Source organism: Bos indicus, chromosome 11 (assembly GCF_029378745.1).
Source record: "Bos indicus isolate NIAB-ARS_2022 breed Sahiwal x Tharparkar chromosome 11, NIAB-ARS_B.indTharparkar_mat_pri_1.0, whole genome shotgun sequence".
Lineage (NCBI taxonomy): Eukaryota > Metazoa > Chordata > Mammalia > Artiodactyla > Bovidae > Bos > Bos indicus.
In genome coordinates, this window is record NC_091770.1 from 36,966,104 (window position 1) to 36,989,595 (window position 23,492).

At 45.8% G+C, this 23,492-nt stretch overlaps 1 protein-coding gene across 6 annotated transcripts in view; it reads left to right on the plus strand.

Annotated features, from left to right (window-relative positions):
* The window catches only part of SPTBN1 (spectrin beta, non-erythrocytic 1), a 212,728-nt gene that overhangs the window by 88,729 nt on the left and 100,507 nt on the right, over positions 1 to 23,492 (plus strand). Inside the window, exon 5 of one of the 6 annotated variants that reach the window (XM_070798673.1) lies at positions 9,610 to 9,684. The exons of 4 other annotated variants lie outside the window; for them this stretch is intronic. In XM_070798673.1, coding sequence (XP_070654774.1) covers positions 9,610 to 9,684 — 75 coding nt within the window. Of the gene's footprint in view, positions 1 to 8,524; positions 9,685 to 23,492 lie in introns of those variants that run through there. One more of the 6 variants, XM_019970150.2, reaches the window with a different exon arrangement.

The window sequence follows — 23,492 nt, forward strand, 5'->3', positions numbered from 1 at the left end:
ATGCTGGGGCCGTGAGCACTCTTCCATGGCCCTGCAACTGGGTTATCGGGGCCTGTTTTTCCAAGAGCAAGAAATCACATTTCTGCACCCCCTTCCCCCCGCAATTAATAAACGCACTTACACTCGTGTTCGTATGGCACACGTTGGCAGAGATGTGGTGAGAAGCCACATTGAAACTGCTGACAGGATGGTGTGGCAACAGAGAGCGTTTGGGTGGAAGGAAGCCTGCTCTGCTCTGTTCTTCTCTCAGCAGGGAGAAAAGTACTGTTGTTGATCCATTCAGAGTGGTCCTCGCTGTGACTGTCACTAACCTAACTGTTAGGCATTACCACATCTTTGCATTTGGGTGTGTATGCGTGTGTTCTGTGTCCTCCACTAGGCTGAAAGTGCCTGCAGAGAAGAAATCACTTATAACGCTGTAGGTCCTTCCAATGGCCGGAGCTGGGGACATGGGGGGCTGAGAACTTGCTGGAGGGGTTGGCTTTTGCACTCCCCAGACCAGGAGGGGCGGGGCCTATGTCTTAAATGGAGTTTGCACCCCCTACTCCCTTTCCCTCCTTTCCTCTCCAGGTGCCTGTTCAGCCTGCTGTATTCCTCTTATTACAGCCTGGTCTGTGTTAAGCTCCTGGAAAAGATAAAGTGGGTGTGAATACCGGTGGGCAGGGTCCAAAGGCCTATTTTCACAAAGAATAGATTTGTATTTCCTCTTTTCCCGGGTCTTTCCCACGAGTTGTGCCACCAGGAAGCAGCGTCTTGTCACTGTCCTATCTGCCCCTTTGTGAAACGCTGGCCTGATGGCTCTGAACACCTGGGTGTCAGCCTTTCCCCTCCAACTTGGAGGTGGGGAGCAGAACCAGAAATCCTGGGCAAGAGCAGACCTGGCCCCAACTGCATTCCTCAGATGTTCTTTCCTTTGAACCACTCTACCTGTGTACAGGAGCCTTGGCTCTGCCTGGTGTTGTATATTCACAGGCATAGCAACACCTGTTTGCCAAAGGTGGGGCTTCTAGACTGGGGCATTCTTTTGCCTGTATGGGGAAGCTTTGCATGTACAGATAACAGATGAGATAAGAATGCAGGATTAGCTTTGGCTGGGCTAGAAGATTCAATAAACTGCATTCCTTCCTTCTCTGGGACCTTGGGTGCTTGTTACTGAGTGTAACTTGCCATTTTTTCTCCTTCTCAGCAGAGATGTCAGTCGTTTGTATTCAGTTCTGCTGTGACCCGTGAAACAAGAAACAGGAAAAGGATATAAATAAAAATTAGGTTTGCCTGCTTATTTCAGCCATATATAACTAGATGATTTTGTGGGAGGGGTGAGTGAGGTGTGTGTGTGTAAAGAGAGAGATCCATCCATCCATCCATCCATCATCTTCAAGGCACAGAGACAGCAGTTGTGGATGCAAAATACCTTTAGCCCTCCCTTTAATCTTTGTTCTAGTTACTCTTAGTCTTGAAGTATCATATCTGATGTGCGTGTGTGCTCACTTGTGTCTCACTCTTTGTGACTCCATGGACTGTAGCCTGCCAGGCTTCTCTATCCATGGAATTTTCCAGGTGAGAATACTGGGGTGGGTTGCCATTTCCCTTTCAAGGAGATTTTCCTGACCCAGGGATCGAACCCGCATGTCTTGTAACTCCTGCATTGGCAGGTGGGTTCTTTACCACTGCACCACCCAGGAAGCATCAGCCCCACCTCAGAAGAACATTGGCCTTTCTAAAAACATAGGCCTTTTGTAACTTGTTTTATAGTGAGTACTGTGTTCTTACTATCTCTGAGATATTATTACTTTGACTATAAAATATGGTTTTGAATATGCCTTTCCCAGTGCATAATAGGATGAGTTAAAGAAAAGGGAATGGGGTTTGTGAGTGCTTTCCAGGTGGAGGACTGGTCTTGCTCTTCCAAGTTGCCCTTGTCCCCACATCCAAAGGGATTCCCAGCCCAAGAACAGTGGTTTCATATGGAACCTGCAGCATCCTCCAGCTGGGAGCCTTCTTGGTGAAGAGGTGGGGCAGAATTAGTTTTGAGATTTCCTCCATGAGATGTTTAAAGACTATTACTCATAGCTGCTATGATGGCACTAAGATCTCTAAACATTTAACTCACTTAATTATACTCACTCAGTGAGGTTGGTACCATTTTTGTGCCAGTTTTTCAGTCTCAGAGAATCACAACAGTTAGAAAGTGGCAGAGCCAGCTGCCTAGATTCCAAGTCTGTCTTTAACTACTTTTCCCTCCTCTAGCTTTGCATTTCCAAGCCCTGACCCAGACCCTCAGTGGGCGGTGCTCCAGGGTTAAGTGTTGGGGTGGTCTCAGCCCTGATCCCGGAGTCGTGTGGGTTGTGAGGGAAGGGGAAGTGCTGCTGACTGCTTCCAGCTGCCCAGGCCCTGAAAATGGAGACATTCTGGAGAGGCTGGCAGGCAGGGAGCGATGGCACAGAAATGCCAGCGTCACAGATGTGTCTGCCAGTGGGACTTTGTGAGAATTGCTCTTTGTGGTGGAAAGAGGAGGTTTCAGATAATTTCTTGTTTCGGGGTTTTGGCTGGATTATGGTTGTATACTTGGTTGGTTGGTTGAGTTTTCTTCTAAGTGAGGCCCTTTCGACTGAGAAAAGGGATTTTTTTTTTTTTTCCTTTCCTGAGAGCAGCTGCTTGCTGAGCAGGCTGTGGGGAGTAAGGGCAACGGTAATAGGTAGTTATTGTGTGGGAGGCTCTCCAGGCATTATGTATGGAAATAGAAGGAGAATGAAGACTGGAGGAGGTGGGCAGGAGGCTCCTGGAGGAGGGAGTGGCTGGACCAGAGAGGTAAGACAGACTGAGAATCAGGCAGATGAGACAGAACGATAATGATTGGAAGCTTGCTGGTCTGTCTGGCCACATGCTTGGAAGAAGATTATTTTTGTAGTAGTATTTTGGTTTCCTGTAAAGAACCGCTTGGGAGAAATTGGCTGTGGTCGTCCAACTGTCAAGAGATTTGACAGCAGTGAGCACGAAAGACAGATCTGGAAACCACAGAAGAAAGTGGCAGAGAATTTGGCAAAACAGTTTGTATGTGAAACCTTGTTTTCTGTCGCTCCCTGTTCCTACCACTGCTTTCCCAGCTTTTCAAGTCCTTGAATGTGCACAGATCCCATCACAGCTTAGCATTTTGGCCATCCTCCCCAGACATTTCAATCTCGCTAATGTTTAGATGTTCAGGAAATGAATACCCCGTGGTTTATACCCTGTCAAGCTTGCTGTGATGCAGGAAAAGCATTCCTTTTTTTTTTTCCTTTTGACCTCCCAGACTACGTAAAGCCTTTTGGCACAACCAGAGGTTTAATCTCAACCCCTTAGTGTTCTCACATGCTCCATGCTAAATCATACTGAATGTTAGTTACAGGTCCACCAATTATGAGAAAAGGAAGAAAAACAAGACCAAACAAAACCTGTTCACAACAAGAGGACCCTCCAAGTGGTGACTTCGGTGTGAACCAGCAGAGAATGTGCCTGATCCTGACCCAAACCGAGTTTTGTCTAGGCGTGTGGAGGCTGTCTTGGGTTTTAGGTTCACCTTAATACCATTTCAAGAGTCTTAGGGCTTCCCGCATGGCTCAGCAATAAAGATCCATCTGCCAATGCAGGAGACGCAGGTTCAATCCCTGGGTCGGGAAGATCTCCCAGAGGAGAAAATGCAACCCACTCCAGTATTCTTGCCTGGGAAATCCCATGGACAGAGGAGCCTGGCAGGCTACAGTCTATGGGGTCACAAAGAGGTAAACATGACTTAGCAACTAAACAACAACAGGATTTTTCTGAGAAGCGCAGACACCATTAGTTAGCTGATATTACACTCTGAATACCTAGGAGAAACAGCGCTAGACCAGTAGGTCTGCTGTCCAGCTGTGGCTCCGACTCAGCACCTGTGGGCCCTGGGCCCACTATCTCTCTCTGAACCTTAGTTCCCTTGTCTGAAAAATGGACACCATACCTACCTTACTTGAGAAGATGCATGTGAAGGGTACAAGGTGCTATAATAATGTGATGTTGTTATTGTTATGGCCACTCAGTTTATGTGGAGATTGAACCAAAATCACTCATACTTTTAGAACCAGAAGGAGTTTTTATGACCATATATTCCAACCTGTTTGATTTGGGGGCGAGGATTGCAAGGTCCAGGGTGGTAAGGCACCCATGCAATTACTTAGCTCCTTGGGAGACCCTCAGGAGTTGAGGTGATCCTGAGTACCTGTCTGTGGACTTGAGTCTTTCCACCACACCCTAGCACTTCTGATTTGTGCTGTCTGCAGATAACCATAGCGACTGGGCTTTTCCCGTTCTGTCATCACAAAGATAGCAGATACATGTTACTTGGGCTTCAGTTGCTTTAGTCCCATAGCTGACTTGACCAGTTGTGTCCATTCATTACACCTTGGAACCGTTTTTTGTTTTTTTTTTCTTGGCAGTGCCATAAGGCTTGCAGGATCTTAGTCCCCTGACCAGGGATCAAACCTGTGCCCTCAGTAGTGAAAATGCCGAGTTGTAATCACTGGCTGCTGCTACTGCTGCTAAGTCACTTCAGTCGTGTCTGACTCTGAGCAACCCCATAGACGGCAGCCCACCAGGCTCTGCCATCCCTGGGATTCTCCAGGCAAGAACATTGGAGTGGGTTGCCATTTCCTTCTCCAATGCATGAAAGTGAAAAGTGAAAGTGAAGTCGCTCAGTCGTGTCCGACTCTTTGCGACCCCATGGACTGCAGCCTACCAGGCTCCTCCATCAATGGGATTTTCCAGGCAAGAGTACTGGAGTGGGTTGCCATTGCCTTCTCCGACCACCAGGGAATTCTCACGCCTTGAAATCTTGATGCAACCTGAAGGCAGGCACAACCAGTCCTCAGGGCTGGCCATGCGTGTTGATATCCTTGGCATGGGGGAGGGACAGTAATTTTTTAAGTTAGAGAAGATTGGCGGGGATAGGCCAAAATGGCAGGGGCTGTTTCTGTGGGCAGCTTAACTGTTGAGCGTTTTGACCCCTGATGTTCCTGACCCCATCTGATGTTCCTATTCACATGCTGCATGGTTCTGCCATAGGTGTCCTCAGGATTCTTTTTCATAGGTCACTATAAATAAAACTGTGACTTGGACCCTTGATTTCTTGCTTTATCAAGTTGGAGTTGGGCAAAGAGTGAAAGTGAAGTTGCTCAGTCGTGTCTGACTCTTTGCGACACCACAGACTGTAGCCGGCCAGTCTCCTCTGTGCATGGGATTTTCCAGGCAGGAATACTGGAGTGGGTAGCCATTCCCTTCTCCAGGGGATCTTCCTGACCCAGGGATCAAACCCGGGTCTTCCACGTAGCAGGCAGAGTCTTTACCATCTGAGCCACCTTAAAGAGCCTTAGAGATGGGCAAGCTCCTTTAAATTCCTCCTTTCCTCCTCAGAATATCTCTAGCCCTCTGGCCTCTGAAGGTAAGGGGGCCCCCTCTTGGCTAAGACAGCCTGTCCACACCTGTGAGCCATTTCCCATCGGCTTTTTCCTGCCTGCACCAGCTTGAGGTTGAAGCGAAGGACATGCCAGCCGGACCGGCCCTAGAACCCTTTCCTAGTCCTGAAGCTCTCTTCCCTCATCTTGACTTCACCATAGCTACCTTCTTGTCCTCCATCTTCCCTCTTGTTCTCCAACTCCCCGTGGCCTCGCTTCAGCTCGTATTATCCCCATGACCTAATTCACACACTGGACCACCTGTTCTCTGTTCCTTGCTCTTTCTGCAGCACGTGCTGCCATCTGTCTGCCACCTTTCCTGCTTGAGTATCTCTTCCCCTCTCTGACTCCCTTGGTATCTCCACTGTTGTTTCTCCTTCCTCCCAGACACCAGCTTTCCCCACAACTCCCTGCTCGGCTACTTGCCTCTTATGCCCTTTCCTAGACCTCAGCTACTGCAGTCTCCACTCTGACCCTGTACATGGACTTTATCTTCAGCCTTGAGCTCTGTTTCCACGTCCCTGACCACATCTGGACATATCACCCCATGGAGCTGCACCCTGTCTGGAAGGAAGTGTTCAACCCACCCTGTACACCATGGCCATCTCTAAAATCCCCAGAGTCTGAAGTTCAACCCTGACCTTTGAACCTCCCGATGACTTTGAAGTCCTATAGGACTCGAGTTGGTTACCAAAGTCCTGTGGATTAACTCTTGCATCAGCCCATTCCTTTCTGTTTCTATTGCCACATGCTAACTAGCCTTTTGACCTGGACAACTGCAGTGAACACCTAAGTGACCTTGCTGCCTTTGGTCTCTCTGCTTTCTATTAATTCTACCTACCCTACCCTGCCAATTAATCATCCCTATAGCCCAACCCAGACCCTGTCCACCTCTGGTTCACAAATTTCTGTGGTTCCAAACCTGACTCTTTTGGCTTCTCTCTTGCCCTATCCCCCGCTGGTGCAGTTCCTTCAGTGCAGTCCCGCTCTTGTACTTGGGCTGCTCCCCGCCCCCAACTAGGAGAGGGGCTTCCCCCTCATCTCATTCTGTAGAGGGTCTGCCTGTGCTCCACGGTCTGGCCAGATGCCTGTCTCTCCTGGAGTTGTTCGTTCCTGCCTCCCTAGGCAGGTGTGCCCTTGTCTTCTGAACTCTAGTAGGTCCCCTGCCGACCCCATCTTCTGTTCTTCTGGTTTCGGACTATTGGCATACATATCTGTCCCATTTCTTTTGGCCACCAGCTCTCCCAGTCATCTCTGACACCTCCAAAAACACCAGGCAGCGTGCCCTGCACACAGTTGGTGTCCAGGAGATACTGCATGGAATAAAGACTGAGCGCCTCTGGCCTGCCTTTCCCTTCTCCTCCCTGCTGAGGTGGAGGTGGTCACGTGAGCCATTAGGGTTGGGTCCTTTCTTCTTCCTTGGCCCCATCACACCAGACATGCTCACGTTTCACGTCTTGCCCCTAGGGGGTTATTTAACCCTTTGCTAACCTCAAAACCTTTCTAATATTTACACATGTTCACTCTGCCTGGCTTGTTCGAAGTCTGCTCTTTAGGATCAAATGTGGCTACAATAGTCCCAGCCGTCCCCTCCGCCATATCACATGTAACCTGGCTAATTAGAAAGCTTATTTTACCTAGTTCTCTATATCAGAGGGAACTGAAAGGGAGACTAAGAGTGGGGTGACTCATACTCTATTCACTAAGTGGCTTAAAGATTTAAATTGTGTTGTAAATTGGCAAGCACTTTGCAGTCCCATTTTCTGTACCCATAGCTAGACACTTAAGAGACTTACCACACCACCAATATATTTAATAGTGAAGAGGGGCCTGTTAGGAGGACATTTTCAGTTCTGCCCTTTGTAGCTTTGATGTGATACATAGGGGGAAAATCAAATACTCCTAATTGTGAATACTATGATGACTTTTAGGGCATTTTCACATCATTCCCTCAGTAATCTTGTGGGTAGGCATTAATTATCCCTGCCTGACAGTGGAGATTTAGAAAGAATCCAGGGTTTCTTCTAAGGTCATAAGTGATTAAGCGGCTTGGCCAGGACTAGAAACTCAAGTCTTGGGAATCCTCCTCAAGTGCTGCTTCCAAGATCCCACATTTTGCCACCTTGCTGTCAGTGTTTTGAACTGCAGTAAAGTGGCTTTAGAAAATGCTCTACCTCTTGGAGGAGGAATAGCTTCGAATCCTGGGACTGGCTTTAGCACGCTGAGGGGTTGACACTGGATGTATTAAAAACCCAGCAGTGTGGATGGGAGGAATGGAGGTTGTTCCAAGTTGAGCAGTTAGCTGGATGCTGGATTTGTTTTAACTTTAGCCCTGAATAGGATGCAGTTGCTTGAATTACAAGTGCCCTGGGGACTAAAGTAAACCTGTGGTGGAGGCCCACCTCTTTAGTGCAGGTTGGAATCCTTTAGGAATGAAATTGCCTTCTTCAGCAAGTATGGCTGCAAGGCTCCACGCTTGAAACCCCAAGTTTGTAATTTGTTGTCTGCCTGTAGTTACTAAAAAAGGGGATGGCTGGACGCGGGGTAATTAGGGTCAGTTATTTTCCAAGAACACATTTTGATCACTGTTCTATGTTGGGGGCTTCCCTGGTGGCTCAGACTGTAAAGAATCTGCCTGCAATGCTGGAGACCCGTGTTCCATCCCAGGGTCAGGAAGATCCCCTGGAGAAGGGAATGGCAACCCACCCAAGTATTCTTGCCTGGAGAATTCCATGGACAGAGGATCCTGGGGGGGGGGGGGGACACCCCATGGGGTCGCAAAGAGTCGGACACGACTGAGCAACTAATACAGACATTTCCTATGTAGAGGATTTTATTTTGAGTTGAGATTGGTGGGAGAAGCCAGGGAGGAGAGTTTTAAATTCCTGAAGAACTCAAAAACTGAAAGGTTTCGTTTTAAAAATCACAATAGGATTTGAGCGGGGTTTCTTTTATCTCCTCACTGGTTCCTCAGATCATCCAGGTCAGTGATCCCGGAGGTGTTTACCTGTGTACCTTTCTCCCACAATGCCTTGCAACACGGTGCTCCCAGAAATCTTGCGTCGTTACTGTTATGGGGCTGGTGTTACCCAGAGACCCTCCGCTTAACATGGCGTGCCGGCAGCAGAAGCCTGCTGAGAAGATCCTTCCGTGAGACTGAACTTACAGCGCTCCCCCCATCCCCTCGCTGTGTCCCTGCCCCGGAGCCCAGAGAGACTTTGTTTTACTTTCACCCGCCGACACGGTGCCACCGCCGCGTGGTCGGCGCCCGCGCGCTGAAGACGCCGAGCGCCCAGGTGCGCGGTCCGCGTGGCCTCCTCAGACGCTGCCTAGTGGATGAGCCGCCGCGGCCGGGGACCTGCGGGACTCCTGACCCTCCAGGGCCGCCTTCTTTTCCTGTGATAGTAATCGGAGACTTTTCCGTTACGTGAGGCTCTCAACAAAAGATTGTAATTCCAGCAGCTTGGTTCGGGAAGGTACCACCGCAGCAGGCGCGTCCTGGACCCGGCCTGGGGGTCGGCGGCTCCGCGGCGGCCGATGGGTGGGGGGCTGCGGCCCGCCGGCCTCCCCCGCGCCCCTCGTGGTACAGCCTGCGTTTCCTCTACAATGCTGTTATGCTAATCAGGTGACATCACCGCCCAGCGCACGGCGAGTGGCTCCTGATTAAATTACAAACCGGCGGCCGCCACGGGCAGCGGGGAGGAGGTGTGTGCGCTGCGCCCGCGAGCTCCTGGGCTCGGCGACTAGGGCATACTCAGGATTGGCCGTATTTTTAAAAAATTTTAAGTGGGATTTGCGGCCTCCCTCCCTCCGCCCTCCCGCCCCTTCTCGGTAATTTATTTCAAGCCTAGAGCCAAGGGCCACAAAAGGAAGGAAAGCCACAGGAATTGGATGCGTGAGTGACCGGGCTAAGGTAGACTCTCCTGCGGCCAGCTTCCTATCAGATCACCCTGTTGGTCTTTCACACCGGCATGGGGCTTGCCTAAGGTCCAGCCCTTTTCGCCGGGGCCGAAAGCCAGGCGTTGCGGAAGCCGCTGCGTGCTGAATGGGGGTAGGAGGAGGCCGGAGAGGGATTTCCACCGTTCAGCCCGCCGGGGCGTTACGCTGGGCATAATGGAATTGCAGAGGACGTCTAGCATCTCCGGGCCGCTGTCGCCGGCTTATACGGGGCAGGTGCCTTACAACTTCAACCAGCTGGAAGGGAGATTCAAGCAGCTCCAAGGTAAGCTCCGCACTCTAAGGCCGGGCCTGCCCTCGAGTCGTGCCTCCGGGGTTCTGAAGCTTTATTTGTGCCATATGGTACGTGACCCTGCTGAAGCCCGGCGGCCGCATGCCCAGCTCCAAAGCCTCTGGTTGGCTGCAGGCAGCCCATGCTCTACTTAAAGGAGACGGTTTCTCACTCTTGACTCCAGAGAAGCCACCATTTGGAGTCTCCCTCTCCAGTTTCCTTTGGGCTCTCTCGGTTGTCAGGTATCTACTGTCCACAGCACACATTTTCTCCCTTTTTAACTGTCCTTGCATTTCAGTAGACCAATGCTAATAGACCTATTAGTATGCAAATATTTGATTCCAGGACTTCTGTATCTCCCAGTCCCTAGCCTCTTACTCTGGGAAGCCTAAAGGTGTAAAGTGCACTGCTGGACACCCTGTAGCACAATGGCAAAGGGAAGGAGGGAGTGGTCTTTTTGAACCTAAGCCTTGGGTAAATTACAGTTTTGATTCCGGAGCTTAATTTTAACTCTTTTGATGTTTTGTGTTGGGATGGAGCCTTCCCATCAATTTAGTGGGCTATGTAATTTATAATGAAAACCAGTTATTGCCATTCCAGCGCTATTGGGTTGGATTAGTTGGATCAATTGCAGGTTTCTTGGAGTCTTTATTAGTCTCGAACAGTTGAATGAATCTTCTACCGCACGTACTTTTATGGGGAGCACTTTGTGGGGGTAATGGGCCTGCAGCCTGTGGCTGAGGTGGGCCTTGCCCTTGGCGGGCCCTGCCCTGCCCTGCCAGCAGGCCTGGCCGGCGGAGTCTCCTAGTTGATTCATGAAAAAGGATTCATAACTGAAAACACAACTCCTTCCATTAGGAAGCCCCCGGAATCAGCAATAGACTGGAAATGACTCTGGTGCTCTGAAAAGTAGCCTTTGCAGACCTCGTTTGTGTTTCTTATTTTAACTCCTCTCAGTGCCACAAATGTGGTTCCTGTGAGGAGGAGGAAGGAAGGAAGCAGCCCAGTCTTCCAGTGTTTTCACTGGAAAGAGGGGGGAGGATATATTTCATTCACAGGTTTATTTGTCTTGTGAAATAGTTGACAGTAATGACACTCTTCTGGAAAACAAGAGGCAGAACAGGACGTGATTTTAAACATTAGCTAGGCTGTGCTGCATTCCTCCGGCAGTTAGCTAAGGGGAAGCTCCATTCCCGCTAGGGAACAGTTGTGGGTCTTTGCCTCCTTTCTCTCCAGCTCTTCGAAGGTAGAATTTGCTTTTTGGTGCAAATTTAGCAAGGCCGGAGCTGGAACTTGCAGGTGGAAACTGGAGGAGTTGGGTGTGTCCGTTATCTTCTGGGTGTGTGATCAAAGGCCCCAGTGTGAAGTTTGAGGTTCTGAGAATTCAGAATGCACCTCTTCTTCAAATGACCCTTTTTCCCCACTTCATTGTGTCACACTGCCCAGGAGAAAACACCACAGGCTGTCCTCGACTTGAAAACCTGTTGCTAAGGTCCAGTCAACACTCTCCTGTAGTCTCTGGAGAAATACAGAACCAAGGTGAAAATATACAAAGGTGTGGGGAGGAGTGTGCCCACAGGGCCACCCATAACAAAAGACTGTTATTCTGAAAGGTTTGAGGACGGTTGTAAAACTGCTCTCTGAGAAGGGTGGAGTTAACACACAGGAAATGTCTTAAACTGTCCTCTCTGGAAAAGTAAAATTTAAAGTTCAAAAAAAAAAAAAAAATCAGTGTGTCCCTTTGATAGTTTATCTCATAAGTGTTTCCCAAGGAAATTCCTTCAAAAGGGATGAGCTTCACATTTTGTGTGGTGATTTTTTTAAAAAAATGACCTTTGCCCCCTCATTTAGTTCCAGATAGCTTTCTTATTTCTAAATATCGTGGTTTAGAAGTTGCACAAGTTTAGTGTTGGTATTTCTATAACCCATGTTGAGGAACTGAGAAAGGGTGAATTAACTCCCAAGTGTGGTGAATCCCAGGAGAATTACAAACAGTTGGCATTGTCCTTCGTTCCAAATGGGATAGATTGCATTTGAAGCACCTTGAGGAATTTTTTTGATAAAACTTTTCCCCATCCCACCTGCATCCCCTGTGTGGTGTATATTACTAGTTTTTTAGTATTTGTAGTTCTTCCTATCATCATATCTTTGATAACATATAGATTTTGTCTGCTGATTTAATTTTGTACATGCCTATTAAGCAACCTTTTCCCTCTTTTTAATCCTACCTAGTGCTTCCAACCCAATACTAGCAAACAGTGCCTCTGAATCAGTATTGATTTTTTCTTTTTCTAGTGCCTCTTGTTCTAACTTATTCATTTAGCATCTATACTTGAGAGTACTGTGATTTTGTAGGAGATATTTCTGCATTTTTGTTGATTTCAAATATTTTCACACTGGATCCTAAAAATCTCAGGAGGGACTGATTTTTGATGTTGTCGCATAGGGAAATACAGTGTTATAAAATGAGCCTGGTCTTTTAGATAAAATAGTTTATAGAGATTTATCATAAGTAAATAAGTACAATTAGAAACAAAACCTCACTGACTTAAGGGACTGAGATCTTTTTCATACTGATGCTCCTGACAAAGGTAGGACCTTCCACCTGTAATGGCTTCAATCCTTAACCACCAACACCCAGCACACACCTGACAGGCACACCCCTGCACACTGAGATCTCTTTCGAATTTTTCACCTGTAAGATCAAGTTACCACCTTACTCAGAATCTGTTCATGTAGCTAATACCGTTGGATTTGTTGTTTTGTTTTTCTTTGTTAAGTAAGAGAGGACTGCTGAAACACAACAAAACTCAACCTCACATGTTTTTAAAAATGTGTTCGTAGTAACAGAGAAGTTCATGATGATACCTTTTCTCCAGTTTCACATCAGCTAGCTTCCCTTCTTATCACCTGTCTCGCCTGCCTCTTGCATAAATTAAATTCCTGGCTCCTTAGCCTGGCATTCAGGACCTTCCTCCAAATGGCCGCAGACCACGAAATTCCTATACCAGCTCTTACATTCCTACCGAATAAATCTTCCAGGTGGGCAGCCTGCAACTCTTCATGAAACCCAGCACTGGGTTTTGCCTTCATTGTCTACCTTCTGCCTCAAAGGCCCGGTCCTTCCATTTTACCAATAGAAACCCTTCCTACTGTTTTGTTTTTTAAGACTGTGCTTACGCTCTTTTATTCCAGTATGGTTCTCCTTGTCTCCTCTGATGAGTTGGTTGGAAAAAGATTTCATGGAGTGCTCACCATGCATCAGATGTGTTAATAGGAGCTTTGTCTATATCTCATCTTGTGTGCATACCTGTAAGGTTTTTTAAAAATTGAAGTATAGTTGATGTACAGTATAAGTCACTCAGTTGTGTCCGACTCTTTGTGACCCCATGGACTGTATAGTCCATGGAATTCTCCAGGCCAGAATACTGGAGTGGGTAGCCTTTCCCTTCTCCAGGGGATCTTCCCAACCCAGGGATCGAACCCAGGTCTCCCGCATTGTAGGCAGATTCTTTACCAGCTGAGCCACAAGGGAACCACAATATATAAGTTACAAGTGTGTATAGTGTAGTGATTTGCAATTTTTAAAGGTTGTACTCCAATTATAATTACTATGAAATATTGGTTCTGTTTTCTGTGGTTACAATATATCCTTGTAGCCTTCATCCCTTATCCCTATATTGCCCATCCCTCTGAGGTTTTAAAGATAGGGTGAAATTGCTTGTTCCAGGTCCCAGGCCGTAGTAAGCTCAGGCTGCATATTGTTATTCTAGAACTTTCTCCTCCCAGACTTCTAGATACTTAGATAAATTAATACTTAATTTCTGCAAAAAGAAGAGACAAGGTGACCTTGTGAAGTGCTTCCCTCTTCTTCCTACCTGCCTGCCCCCTCAGAGCACTGATCCTATCAGTTCTAGCTGTGGAGTTGTAATGAAGACAGAATCTAGTTGAAAAACATCAGAATGAACTTTTTCCTGCCTTCTTTGCATCCTGACCCTGATGTCCAGCACCTGATGTTTCTGGAGAAGGTATTTTCTCTTAGCTGTCTTGGTTCCGTGAATTTTTCCAACTGTTTAGAAGGAGAAATGGAGAAATTCTCCACTTGTCTTCTTTGGGACATAGTGGGACGTAGAAGGAGTTGCAGGCATTGGAATGTGTTACTCTCAAGTTTATTACATGCTATCTCAGGGTTGCCTCCTTGAATTTCTTCATCTTTTGGTGTTGATTTCTAAACTGCTAGGGAAAGAATATTGCTGGTTTTATACCCAAGGGTCATGAGGAAAATGCATTCTTAAGTTTTTAAAAAGAACGTTTCCAGTTTGTTATGGTACCTAGATGTTTGTCTTATATAATTTCATAAAGCTTATAGAGAGATGATTGCTAGGTTTACACCTGCTTGTCATGAAGAAAACTTTTAATTTCTTAGATATAAACTAATAGCCTTCAAATACTTCCCAATGTGACAGTGGAAAGAGTTGGTGACAAATGACAACCCTGATCAAATGATAACCCTGGTTGGTGGGGGGGATGGGTGGGTGGGGAGCAGCAAAGATTTATAAGCACATTCTGTGTTTACCGAAAGCGTAAAAGATTGGGGTTTTGGTCTGGGTACTTGGAATACTGTACTATAATACTATAGATTTTCTAAGCCCAGATAACTATGTGGGACAAATCATCAGTTAAAATTATTTTCACCAGTTTGCCAGAGTTTCAGCTTAAAATTTAGAAGTTCCTAAGAGATTGTAAATTTGAATCCTTTTTGAGTGATGTGCTACTACTGCTAATTATTAATATTTATAGCACTTTAATATGTACCATCTTCCTTAATTAACTAAATGAGATTATTCAGAGTGCCCAGCATGGGATCTAGTACTTTGTTCTAAATAAGTGGGCATTTCCTTGATACTAATAATAATCCTGTGGGGTATTCTCTTCCTTTTTATAAAGAAACTGATAATGGGTTAATCAACCAGTATGATGCTGCCTTTCCCAGAATCCAGGTTTTCTGTTTATTTTTTAATTGGAGTATAATTGCTTTACGTAGAATCCAGGTTTTCTGACTCCCAAGTTCAGTCTCCTCCTGTAGGACCATGCTGCTGCTGCTAAGTCACTTCAGTCGTGTCCAACTCTGTGCGACCCCATAGATGGCAGCCCACCAGGCTCCCCCGTCCCTGGGATTCTCCAGGCAAGAACACTGGAGTGCATTGCCATTTCCTTCTCCAATGCATCAAAGTGAAGTCGATCAGTCGCATCCGACTCTTAGCGACCTCATGGACTGCAGCCTACCAGGCTCCTCCGTCCATGGGATTTTCCAGGCAAGAGTACTGAAGTGGGGTGCCATTGCCTTCTTTGTGAATACGTTCTGGTGACATGGAAAATTAACAAGCCCAGAACCGCTCAGATTTCTGAACATGTGACACCTTCAAATTTTGATGAGCTTGAAACACTGATTCTTTTAGCTTAAGTCCAGTGTTTGACTGGGATGACTGTTAAAAGGACTCTTGGAGACTAGTTAGGAAAAAGAGGAGGGACATAGATATTCCCTTTGAGGAAAAGATACCACTTCTCTTAAGGGAGTAAAAGAATGGGACTGTAAACATTGTGGCTCAAGGAAGTTTTTGGGTGACTGTTGTCAAGTTGTCTCCTCTTATACTTTGAACCTAGAAAGGGGTTTGTCTACAGCCCCACTGCCTCCTGCTCTGTGTTCGTCTCTTTCTGTGGTTTCCTTATGCCCAGCTGGCCCCATGCAGCTGCCCTAGCCTCACCAGAGGCAGACTCTGATAAGAGATCTCCCTGCACAAACATGTGAGATTTGACTCTAGCCAGCCTTCCCACCTCCAGCTTTTCCTACTTCTAGCTCCACAGTATTCAGGATTCCCTAAAATTCCCCTGCATTTTCCTGGCTTTGAGACCCTGCTCACCTGATCTCTTCCCCTAAGAATTATTTCTTGTTTCAGGATCTTTTTTTTTTTTTTTTGAGGTTCCATTCAGATGCCACTAAATTCTAAGTATTCCTCAAGGGAGAGGTGATCAGAATCTTTTCTTGGTTTCTTTTCCTTTAAGATTTAAAGTCTAAGTACTTGGTCATTCTTTTGGGATTTTCACATCCTGCCTTTGGTTACAGTTTGAGAATCTGCCTCTGCATGCTTTACATTTCATGAAGCCTGGGTGGGTAAAGATGAAAGTCTGATACAGCCTGTCTTACCTGTAGCAGTCACTAAGTATTTGTTAAAGGAGTAAATGAATGAAGGTAGTATTATGAACTATGTTATGGGAATGGTTCTCGAAATGAGGTTCCTAGACCAGCAGCATCATCATGACCTGGAAACTTGTTAGAAATGTAAATTCTCAGGCCCTGCTTCTGACCTAGTGAACCAGAAACTCTCAGGGTGGGGCCTGTTCATAGGGGGTTTTTGAATTATTATTCAGTTCAGTTCGGTCACTCAGTCGTATCTGACTCTCTGTGACCCTATGAACCGCAGCACGCCAGGCCTCCCTGTCCATCACCAACTCCCAGAGTCCACCCAAACCCATGTCCATCGAGTCGATGATGCAGTCCAACTATCTCATCCTCTGTCTTCCCTTTCTCCTCCTGCCCTCAATCTTTCCCAGCATCAGGGTCTTTTCAAATGAGTCAGCTCTTCACATCAGGTGGCCAAAGTATTGGAGTTTCAGCCTCAACATCAGTCCTTCCAATGAATATTCAGGACTGATTTCCTTTAGGATGGGCTGGTTGGATTTCCTTTAGTCCAAGGGACTCTCAAGAGTCTTCTCCAACACCACAGTTCAAAAGCATCAATTCTTCGGCTCTCAGCTTTCTTTATAGTCCAAGTCTCACATCCATACATGACCACTGGAAAAACCATAGACTTGATGAGATGGACCTTTGTTGGCAAAGTAATGTCTCTGCTTTTTAACAGGCTGTCTAGGTTGGTCATAACTTTCCTTCCAAGGAGTAAGTGTCTTTTAATTTCATGGCTGCAGTCACCATCTGCAGTGATTTTGGAGCCCAGAAAAATAAAGTCAGCCACTGTTGCCACTGTTTCCCCATCTGTCTGCCATGAAGTGATGGGACCAGATGCCATGACCTTCGTTTTCTCAATGTTGAGCTTTAAGCCAGCTTTTTCACTCTCCTCTTTCACTTTCATCAAGAGGCTCTTTAGTTCTTCTTCACTTTCTGCCATAAGGGTGGTGTCATCTGCATATTATTGATATTTCTCCCGGCAATCTTGATTCCAGCTTGTGCTTCCTCCAGCCCAGCGTTTCTCATGATGTACTCTGCATTATTAATTTATTTTTAATTGAAGGATAATTGCTTTACAATATTGCGTTGGTTTCTGCTATACACCAGCATAAATCAGCCATAGGTATACATATGTCTCCTCTTTCTTGAACGTCTCTCCCACTTCCCACCCCTTCCCATCCCTCTAGGTTGTTACAGAGCCCCAGTTTGAGTTCCCTGAGTCATACAGCAAATTCCATGGAAAATACACTACCATACATTCATAGGTTTTTAACTAGCCTGCCAGGTGACTGTGATGCACACTCAGGTTTGAGAAACACTTTCTTACTGGATCATGTGTACCCTCTTTACAGTTTGGGGGTGGAAGGGTTTGGGAAGAACAGACTGCATGATTTGTTCCCAGATAGCAGTAAATACTGTTATCTGATTTATTACTAAAGAATGAAGAGTTGGGGGAAAGTATATTTTAGAACAAAATTGTGTAGCAGCGGAAAAGTATTTAACTAGTCAGGAATGAGCTCAACCCTGCTCAACTAGAGGAGCCGTTTAGCATCTGCAGGCCTCGGCCACCTCATGACTGCCAAACGGGTTCAATCATCTATCTGGGCTTCAGTTTTCAGGGAACCAGAGCTTCACAGCCACTCATCTGTTCCTTCTAGAATCACACTTACGCACATTATCAAAAATACGCCAGGTAGATCCCAGCTGTTTTTTTTTTTTTTTTTCCCCCCAGCTGTTTTTAGATCTTAGTGCCTGGGCTTCCCTTGTGGTTCAGCTGGTAAAGAATCCACCTGCAATGCGGGGAGACCTGGGTTTGATCTCTGGGTTGGAATGATCCCCTGAGAAGGGAAAGGCTATCCACGCCAGTATTCTGGCCTAGAGAATTCCATGGACTCTATAGTCCATGGGGTTGCAAAGAGTCAGACATGACTGAGTAACTTTCACTTCACTTTACTTCTTTCTCCCTTTTGCTTGACAAGCTTCTGTCAACTCCTTGAAGCCTCAGCTTCAATAATAATGGGGGGAGATAAGTGATAGAGGCATTGTAATGCCTTTTTGCACTTCAGTATTTTTTGCTTAATTGGCTTAATTAAACATCTGGCAGTTTGTATATTATGGGTGCAAAGGACTTGTCATTTAAGCGCAAAGTTGTTGTTTAGTTGCTAAATCGTGATTGACTCTTTCGTGACCCCATGGAGCCCGCCAGGCTCCTCTGTCCACAGTATTATTCTCCAGGCAAGAATACTGGAATGGGTTGCCATGCCCTTCTCCAGGGGATCTTCTCAACCCAGGGATTGAACCCGCGTCTCCTGCATTGGCAGGCATGTTCTTTACCACTGAGCCACCAGGCAAGCCCATAAAAGGCCAGTAGTTGGTTACTAATCTAGGCTTTTTTAAAGCAAGAAGATTCCTAAGAAGTAAAATGATAAAACTGATTTAAATAACATAGGGCTTGCTTTTGGTTCTGTTTATTAATGCGTAATACTTACTGATTGCCTGCTTTTCAGTAAGCAGCTGTTCTCTGGTTAGGAATCCTGTGAGTAAGCGTGGTTCGGTTATGCTGGAAATGCTGGCCGAGCTGATGAGTAGAAGCAAGTGAAGGAATAAACATGTTCCAGGTGAGAGCCCAGGTAGGCAGAGCTCAGAGTACAGAGAGAGGAAGGGTTGTTAAGAGGGGTTCTAGAGGCCAGAGGATGCATGGTGGTGTCAGTCACGTCAGGGAGCTGGGGAGTCAGTCAGGCAGTGGGAGACTGCTGAAGGATTTTAAGTGAGTGACTTTTTCAAATGATTTCTTTCTCCTTAAGGGAAAGCTGGTCTGCTTCCTGAGTGTAATAATTGTCTTGGAGGGTGGATGATGGTCAGGTGAGGATGTCGGAAACCACTTAAGCTATTGCATTTGCTGTGAGGAGAAACAGGAACAACATAACCTCCCTGAATTTTGAACTGCAAGATATTTAGAACCTTATTACTCAGTGTGTTCTGTAGATGGGAATTTGTTAGAAATGCAGAATCTCAGGCTCACACCCCAAACTCACTGAGTCATAATTTCATTTCAACAAAATCCCCAAGTGGTTTGTAGGCACAGCCAAGTCTTCTAAGAAGCACTGCCTTGGAAATAAACTCTGCCTACTCCTCTAGCCCTTGAGCTGGGAAGGACATAGCCTAAAGAGGCTATGACCCCTCTAAGGTTTAACGTTTGTGTTTCATACAGAGTCTGCTTTAAAGGAAGGAGTTTTGGGGGGGGTGTGTTTTAAGCAAACTGGATTATTTTACCTGTAAAAATAATATAGTATCTAGATAAATAATAGTTAATTAAAGCAATTTATTATTACTCTAGGAGATTACAGGGCTTTAAAGCATGGTTGGTTAATTCCTAGCTTTGTAAATCTTTGTAGAATTTGGCTAGGATTCTCTTACTTGATAATCCTGCAGTTCTAGACATTTGTGAGATTTATTTTTAAAAACCCGCAAGTTTCTTTTCATTTATCCATTTGGTGTTAATAGAGAATTAAAAAAATACTCGGGAGTACTTTCTCTAAGTTCTTCCAAAATTTCAACATGGTGTCCTGGGAAGTAGAGGCTTATTAAGTCCATTCTTGCTTCATGATTTAAACCTTTTATATACTTTTAAACTATTTTTTTCCAGCAAAAATACCCCCTTTCTCCCACACTCCATCTTAATAAAATAATCCCAATTAAATGAATGTTGATGTTCTTACAGTTGGTTAGACTTCAGTCCAGTCTCATATATATCAGACTTACCCAGCAGTGCCTTTAGGTTTTGGTGTTAAAGTGGATTTGAAATACATTAAATATCTGTTACTTGAGAAGTGCTCATTTCCTGTGAGCCTGCAGGTGAAGCTTCAAAATGACTGGTTATTGATTAGGTAGGGGAGAAAAAGCACCTGCTGAAGCTTGTCGGCCAGAATTTTTCCCTCTTAGAAGAAAGAAAAGGGGTGGGGAGAAAAGTGACTTCTATTCTTGACTGGCTTCCGTCCAGAACCTTTGTGACCAGGGAAGGGGCGTGGGTACTGAAAGAGTAGTAGTCAGGAGGTGACTCAGATGGTGTTCTTTCAAAGGCAAGGTTGAAAGTTATTAATAGACAAAGTTTAAACGTTTAGCTGTTCTTTGTATTACTTAAAAAACTTTTTTTATATTATTATTTCATAGCCATATTAGGTCACCTCCAAAAGGAATACAAATGAAACAGTAATCCTGCAGTCCCAACAGATCTTAACTTTCTTAGAGTTCTTATCTACATACAGTGTAACACTGTTATAGTCATTATGTTTTGATTCTTTACTTAGCATTTTATCATACACATTTCATATGTGATTATTTCTATGCCTCTTGCCAAATTGCTTTCCAAACCAAGGCAATTTATCTAACGACCCGAGCCTGCTGTCTCTGCTATGGGGTGGGGTTAATACAAGTTCTTTGTAACAGGATTGTAGGAAGAATAAGGGAGATTGTCCATGGAAACTGTCTTGGCACATCGTGGGCCCTCAGTAGTCAATGGCAGCCTTTATTATTACAGGTCTAGGTGGAAAGGCAAAGCAGCACCCAGCAGGGGCGAGTCTTTGAACTTGAGTGCCTCAACCCCCACCCCTGAAACCTGCTCTGGGTGTGGCTTCCTTTACCAGGTTTAGAAAAGTGTCAAGTTTGCCTGAAAATGCACCCAGCCGGAACATGGCCTTTTATGTTTCCTTTTAGAAAGTACACAAGGTTGGCAGTGCTCTCTCTGACCTGGTGACTTTTGATGTAGGTTGAAGACACAGTAGTGGGGCCTCTTCCGAGTTCATAAAAAGTATGCGGAGCAGCTAATGCTGCAGCCAGAGCATCCACCCCATCGTCAGAAGAGACTACTGTAGCCAAACTCACATTAACCGCCCTCTGTGGATTGTTGAATGCCTCTTCTGTGTTTGCTTTTGAAAGGCCTGTCTTAGCCTTTCTCTCTCTCTCCCCCAACCTTGTTTTCAAGCAGCACAGGACCTTTAAGTCGGAAATCCAGTAATCACACACAGTAGCATGGAGACACAGGCTGGCCTATGTTTGGTCTCACAAAGGCCCTATGAAAGCTCTGGCCTTAAAGTCTTTTTTTAATGCTTAAATGATGTGAGTGGAAAGTTAATTTGAGGATCACTGAGGCACGCTTCATTCATGAAGAATGTGAGCAAAACATAAAAACTCTGGAGGCTCTGTTCTCCTGTGGCAAGGAAATTACATAGGGTGTGTCATTACTTGGGTGAATTTTACCCCCCCCCCCCCCCCCCCCCCCGCCGCCAGCTGAGGGTGCAGTTGTCTTGGAATTTTGGAACGAGAGCTGTGGGTTTAAGCACAACCAGTTGGAGGAGTGAGTGAGTGAGTGAGTGTGTGTGTGTGTGTGTGTGTGTGTGTTTTGCCTGAAATCCTTATGCAAACCATAGACATTATTTTGGCCACACTGACAGGCAAAAATGGTGGTTATCCCTTGGAATGTGGCCTTGGCATTTTGAATTAGGTTTTCTTTTTTCCTTTTTTTAAAGAGAAACTTTGAAGGTCTGTTTTAAAGTGGATGGAGCCTTTGAAAATCTGCCTAGTCTGTTTGAACTGTTAAATGCCAGTGAGTTTCTGTACATTGCTAGCTTGAATGTATAGTAGTTGAGAGGTGAATACAACTTGAGTGCAAAGTATGTTTTTGGTGCTTGAAACATACTTTTCCTGATTCCTATTGAGGGAGACATTTATTCCTACAGAGGTTTAAACGACTTGCTATAAAAAAAATCTGGCCTTATAGTGGTAGAGGGAGATTACGTGTTATCTGCGAACAACTGCCAAGCAGATGAAATCCCAGCTGCACTCAGCCTGTGGTGGAGGCTGGGTAGCAGCAGCCAGGGGAGAGCGCTCAGGGAAAGTGGTCAGAACCTGGAGGTGGAGAGAAAGGCTGTTGTGTTCAGAAGTAGGACATTTTCTCTGTCATTTCAGAAACACAAGGGTGGTGGAAAGCACACGGGCTGTGGATTCACAGAAGCCAGCATTCACATTCTGGTTCTGCCAGGGACCTCATTGAGCTCCATGTTCTTCATCTATAAAAACTGGAAGAATAAGTAGCCCCCGGAATGGTTGGGAAGCATGAATTAGTATATTATCTAAGCAGGGTGACCACTCATCCTGATTTGACAGACTCTCCCAGTTTAGCACTGGGCGTTCCACATCCAGGGGATCACTCCAAGTCCCAGGCAAGCTGGGCGCTGGGTCACCCTAACTGTGTATGAAAGCACCTGTTACTGTGTATGGAGGACAGAGACAATGTCTCTCTGTGTGTGTGTTAGTTCATCCCTGCATTCCTTCCTGGTGCTTGGCACATAAACAAATGTTTCACAAACGAAGGAACGTATGAATGGATGAATAAAGTAATGAAGGCAGTAATATCTATGGAGTTGTTCTAAAATGAGTTAGCAGCTTTTCTTCCGTGTTGCCTCTTACTCCCTAAGAAGAGGTGGCCTCATGGGCCACGTGGTGAGAAATATGTTGAATGAAAGAATGAATCACTCACAATAAAGACTTTAGCTCTATGATGTGCCTAAATTATAACTTCAGGAAGGGCTTATCTGGATCTTTCTTCTTTTTTGATAAAATGAAATTTTGGTAAGACCCTCGGGATCTCCCTTAAGTAGTCCCTGTACCCTGCGCGGCACCGGGAGACTAACTGAACTTTGATGGGGAGGAGAGAAGGGCGCCCACAAGCATTACTGCAGTGCTTGCGAGAGGGGAACTGGTGCCTGGAGATTAATGTAAGCATGGGGTTGTCTCTTCCTTTTGTTGTTTTTCTTTTTCCTTGACTGAGTGGCCAAGAGTAGTTGGACCAGGAGAAAAGTTTAAGGGTGACATTAATACACGGCAAAAGAGGTAAAAGTGTGCCCTGAGAAACCGCCATCCATTCTTCTGGGTGTGGTAGCCATTCAGAGTTTTACATTGTATGGCTGTAAAATAAAACTCATGATATTTCTTTCTTGGAGTGATGTCGCATGAGTAACGTTTTTCTAGAAGACAGGCGGTTAGTAATACTCTGAGCAAATAAAGGCAGAGCCTCAGAAATTTAGATACCAGATAATGTGCAAGCTTGGCTTTTGAAACGGAAGAAACAGCCATGGAGAAAAGTCATTTTGGCCCAAGAACTACTACTTCCCAACCCTCAGCGCCTTCCAGTTTCTACCCACCCCCCCAAAAAAAACGAAAGGCACAGTTTTCCTCAGTAAATATGTATGATTTCAATTTTGAGATAGGTTGTTTTTTCACTGGACACACAAGGAAGCAATTTTTAAAAGTCATACTCATTCTGCAGTGGGCTTGACTGTAGCTGGGCTTAACCAGGAGTCCTTGGCCCCAGAACCACACGCACTGTTTATCAGGGTAGCAAATTCACATGGCCCTCCGGGAAGGGAGAGGATTGCAACTGAGGGAGGGACATTGGACCCGGCTGCCTCTGTGAGGATTTGCCCCCACCCCCCGGTGTGCTGGTGGTCAGAGGGGAGGGCAGGCCCAGATGTCCATCCCAGCCATTGTCACCCAGGAATTC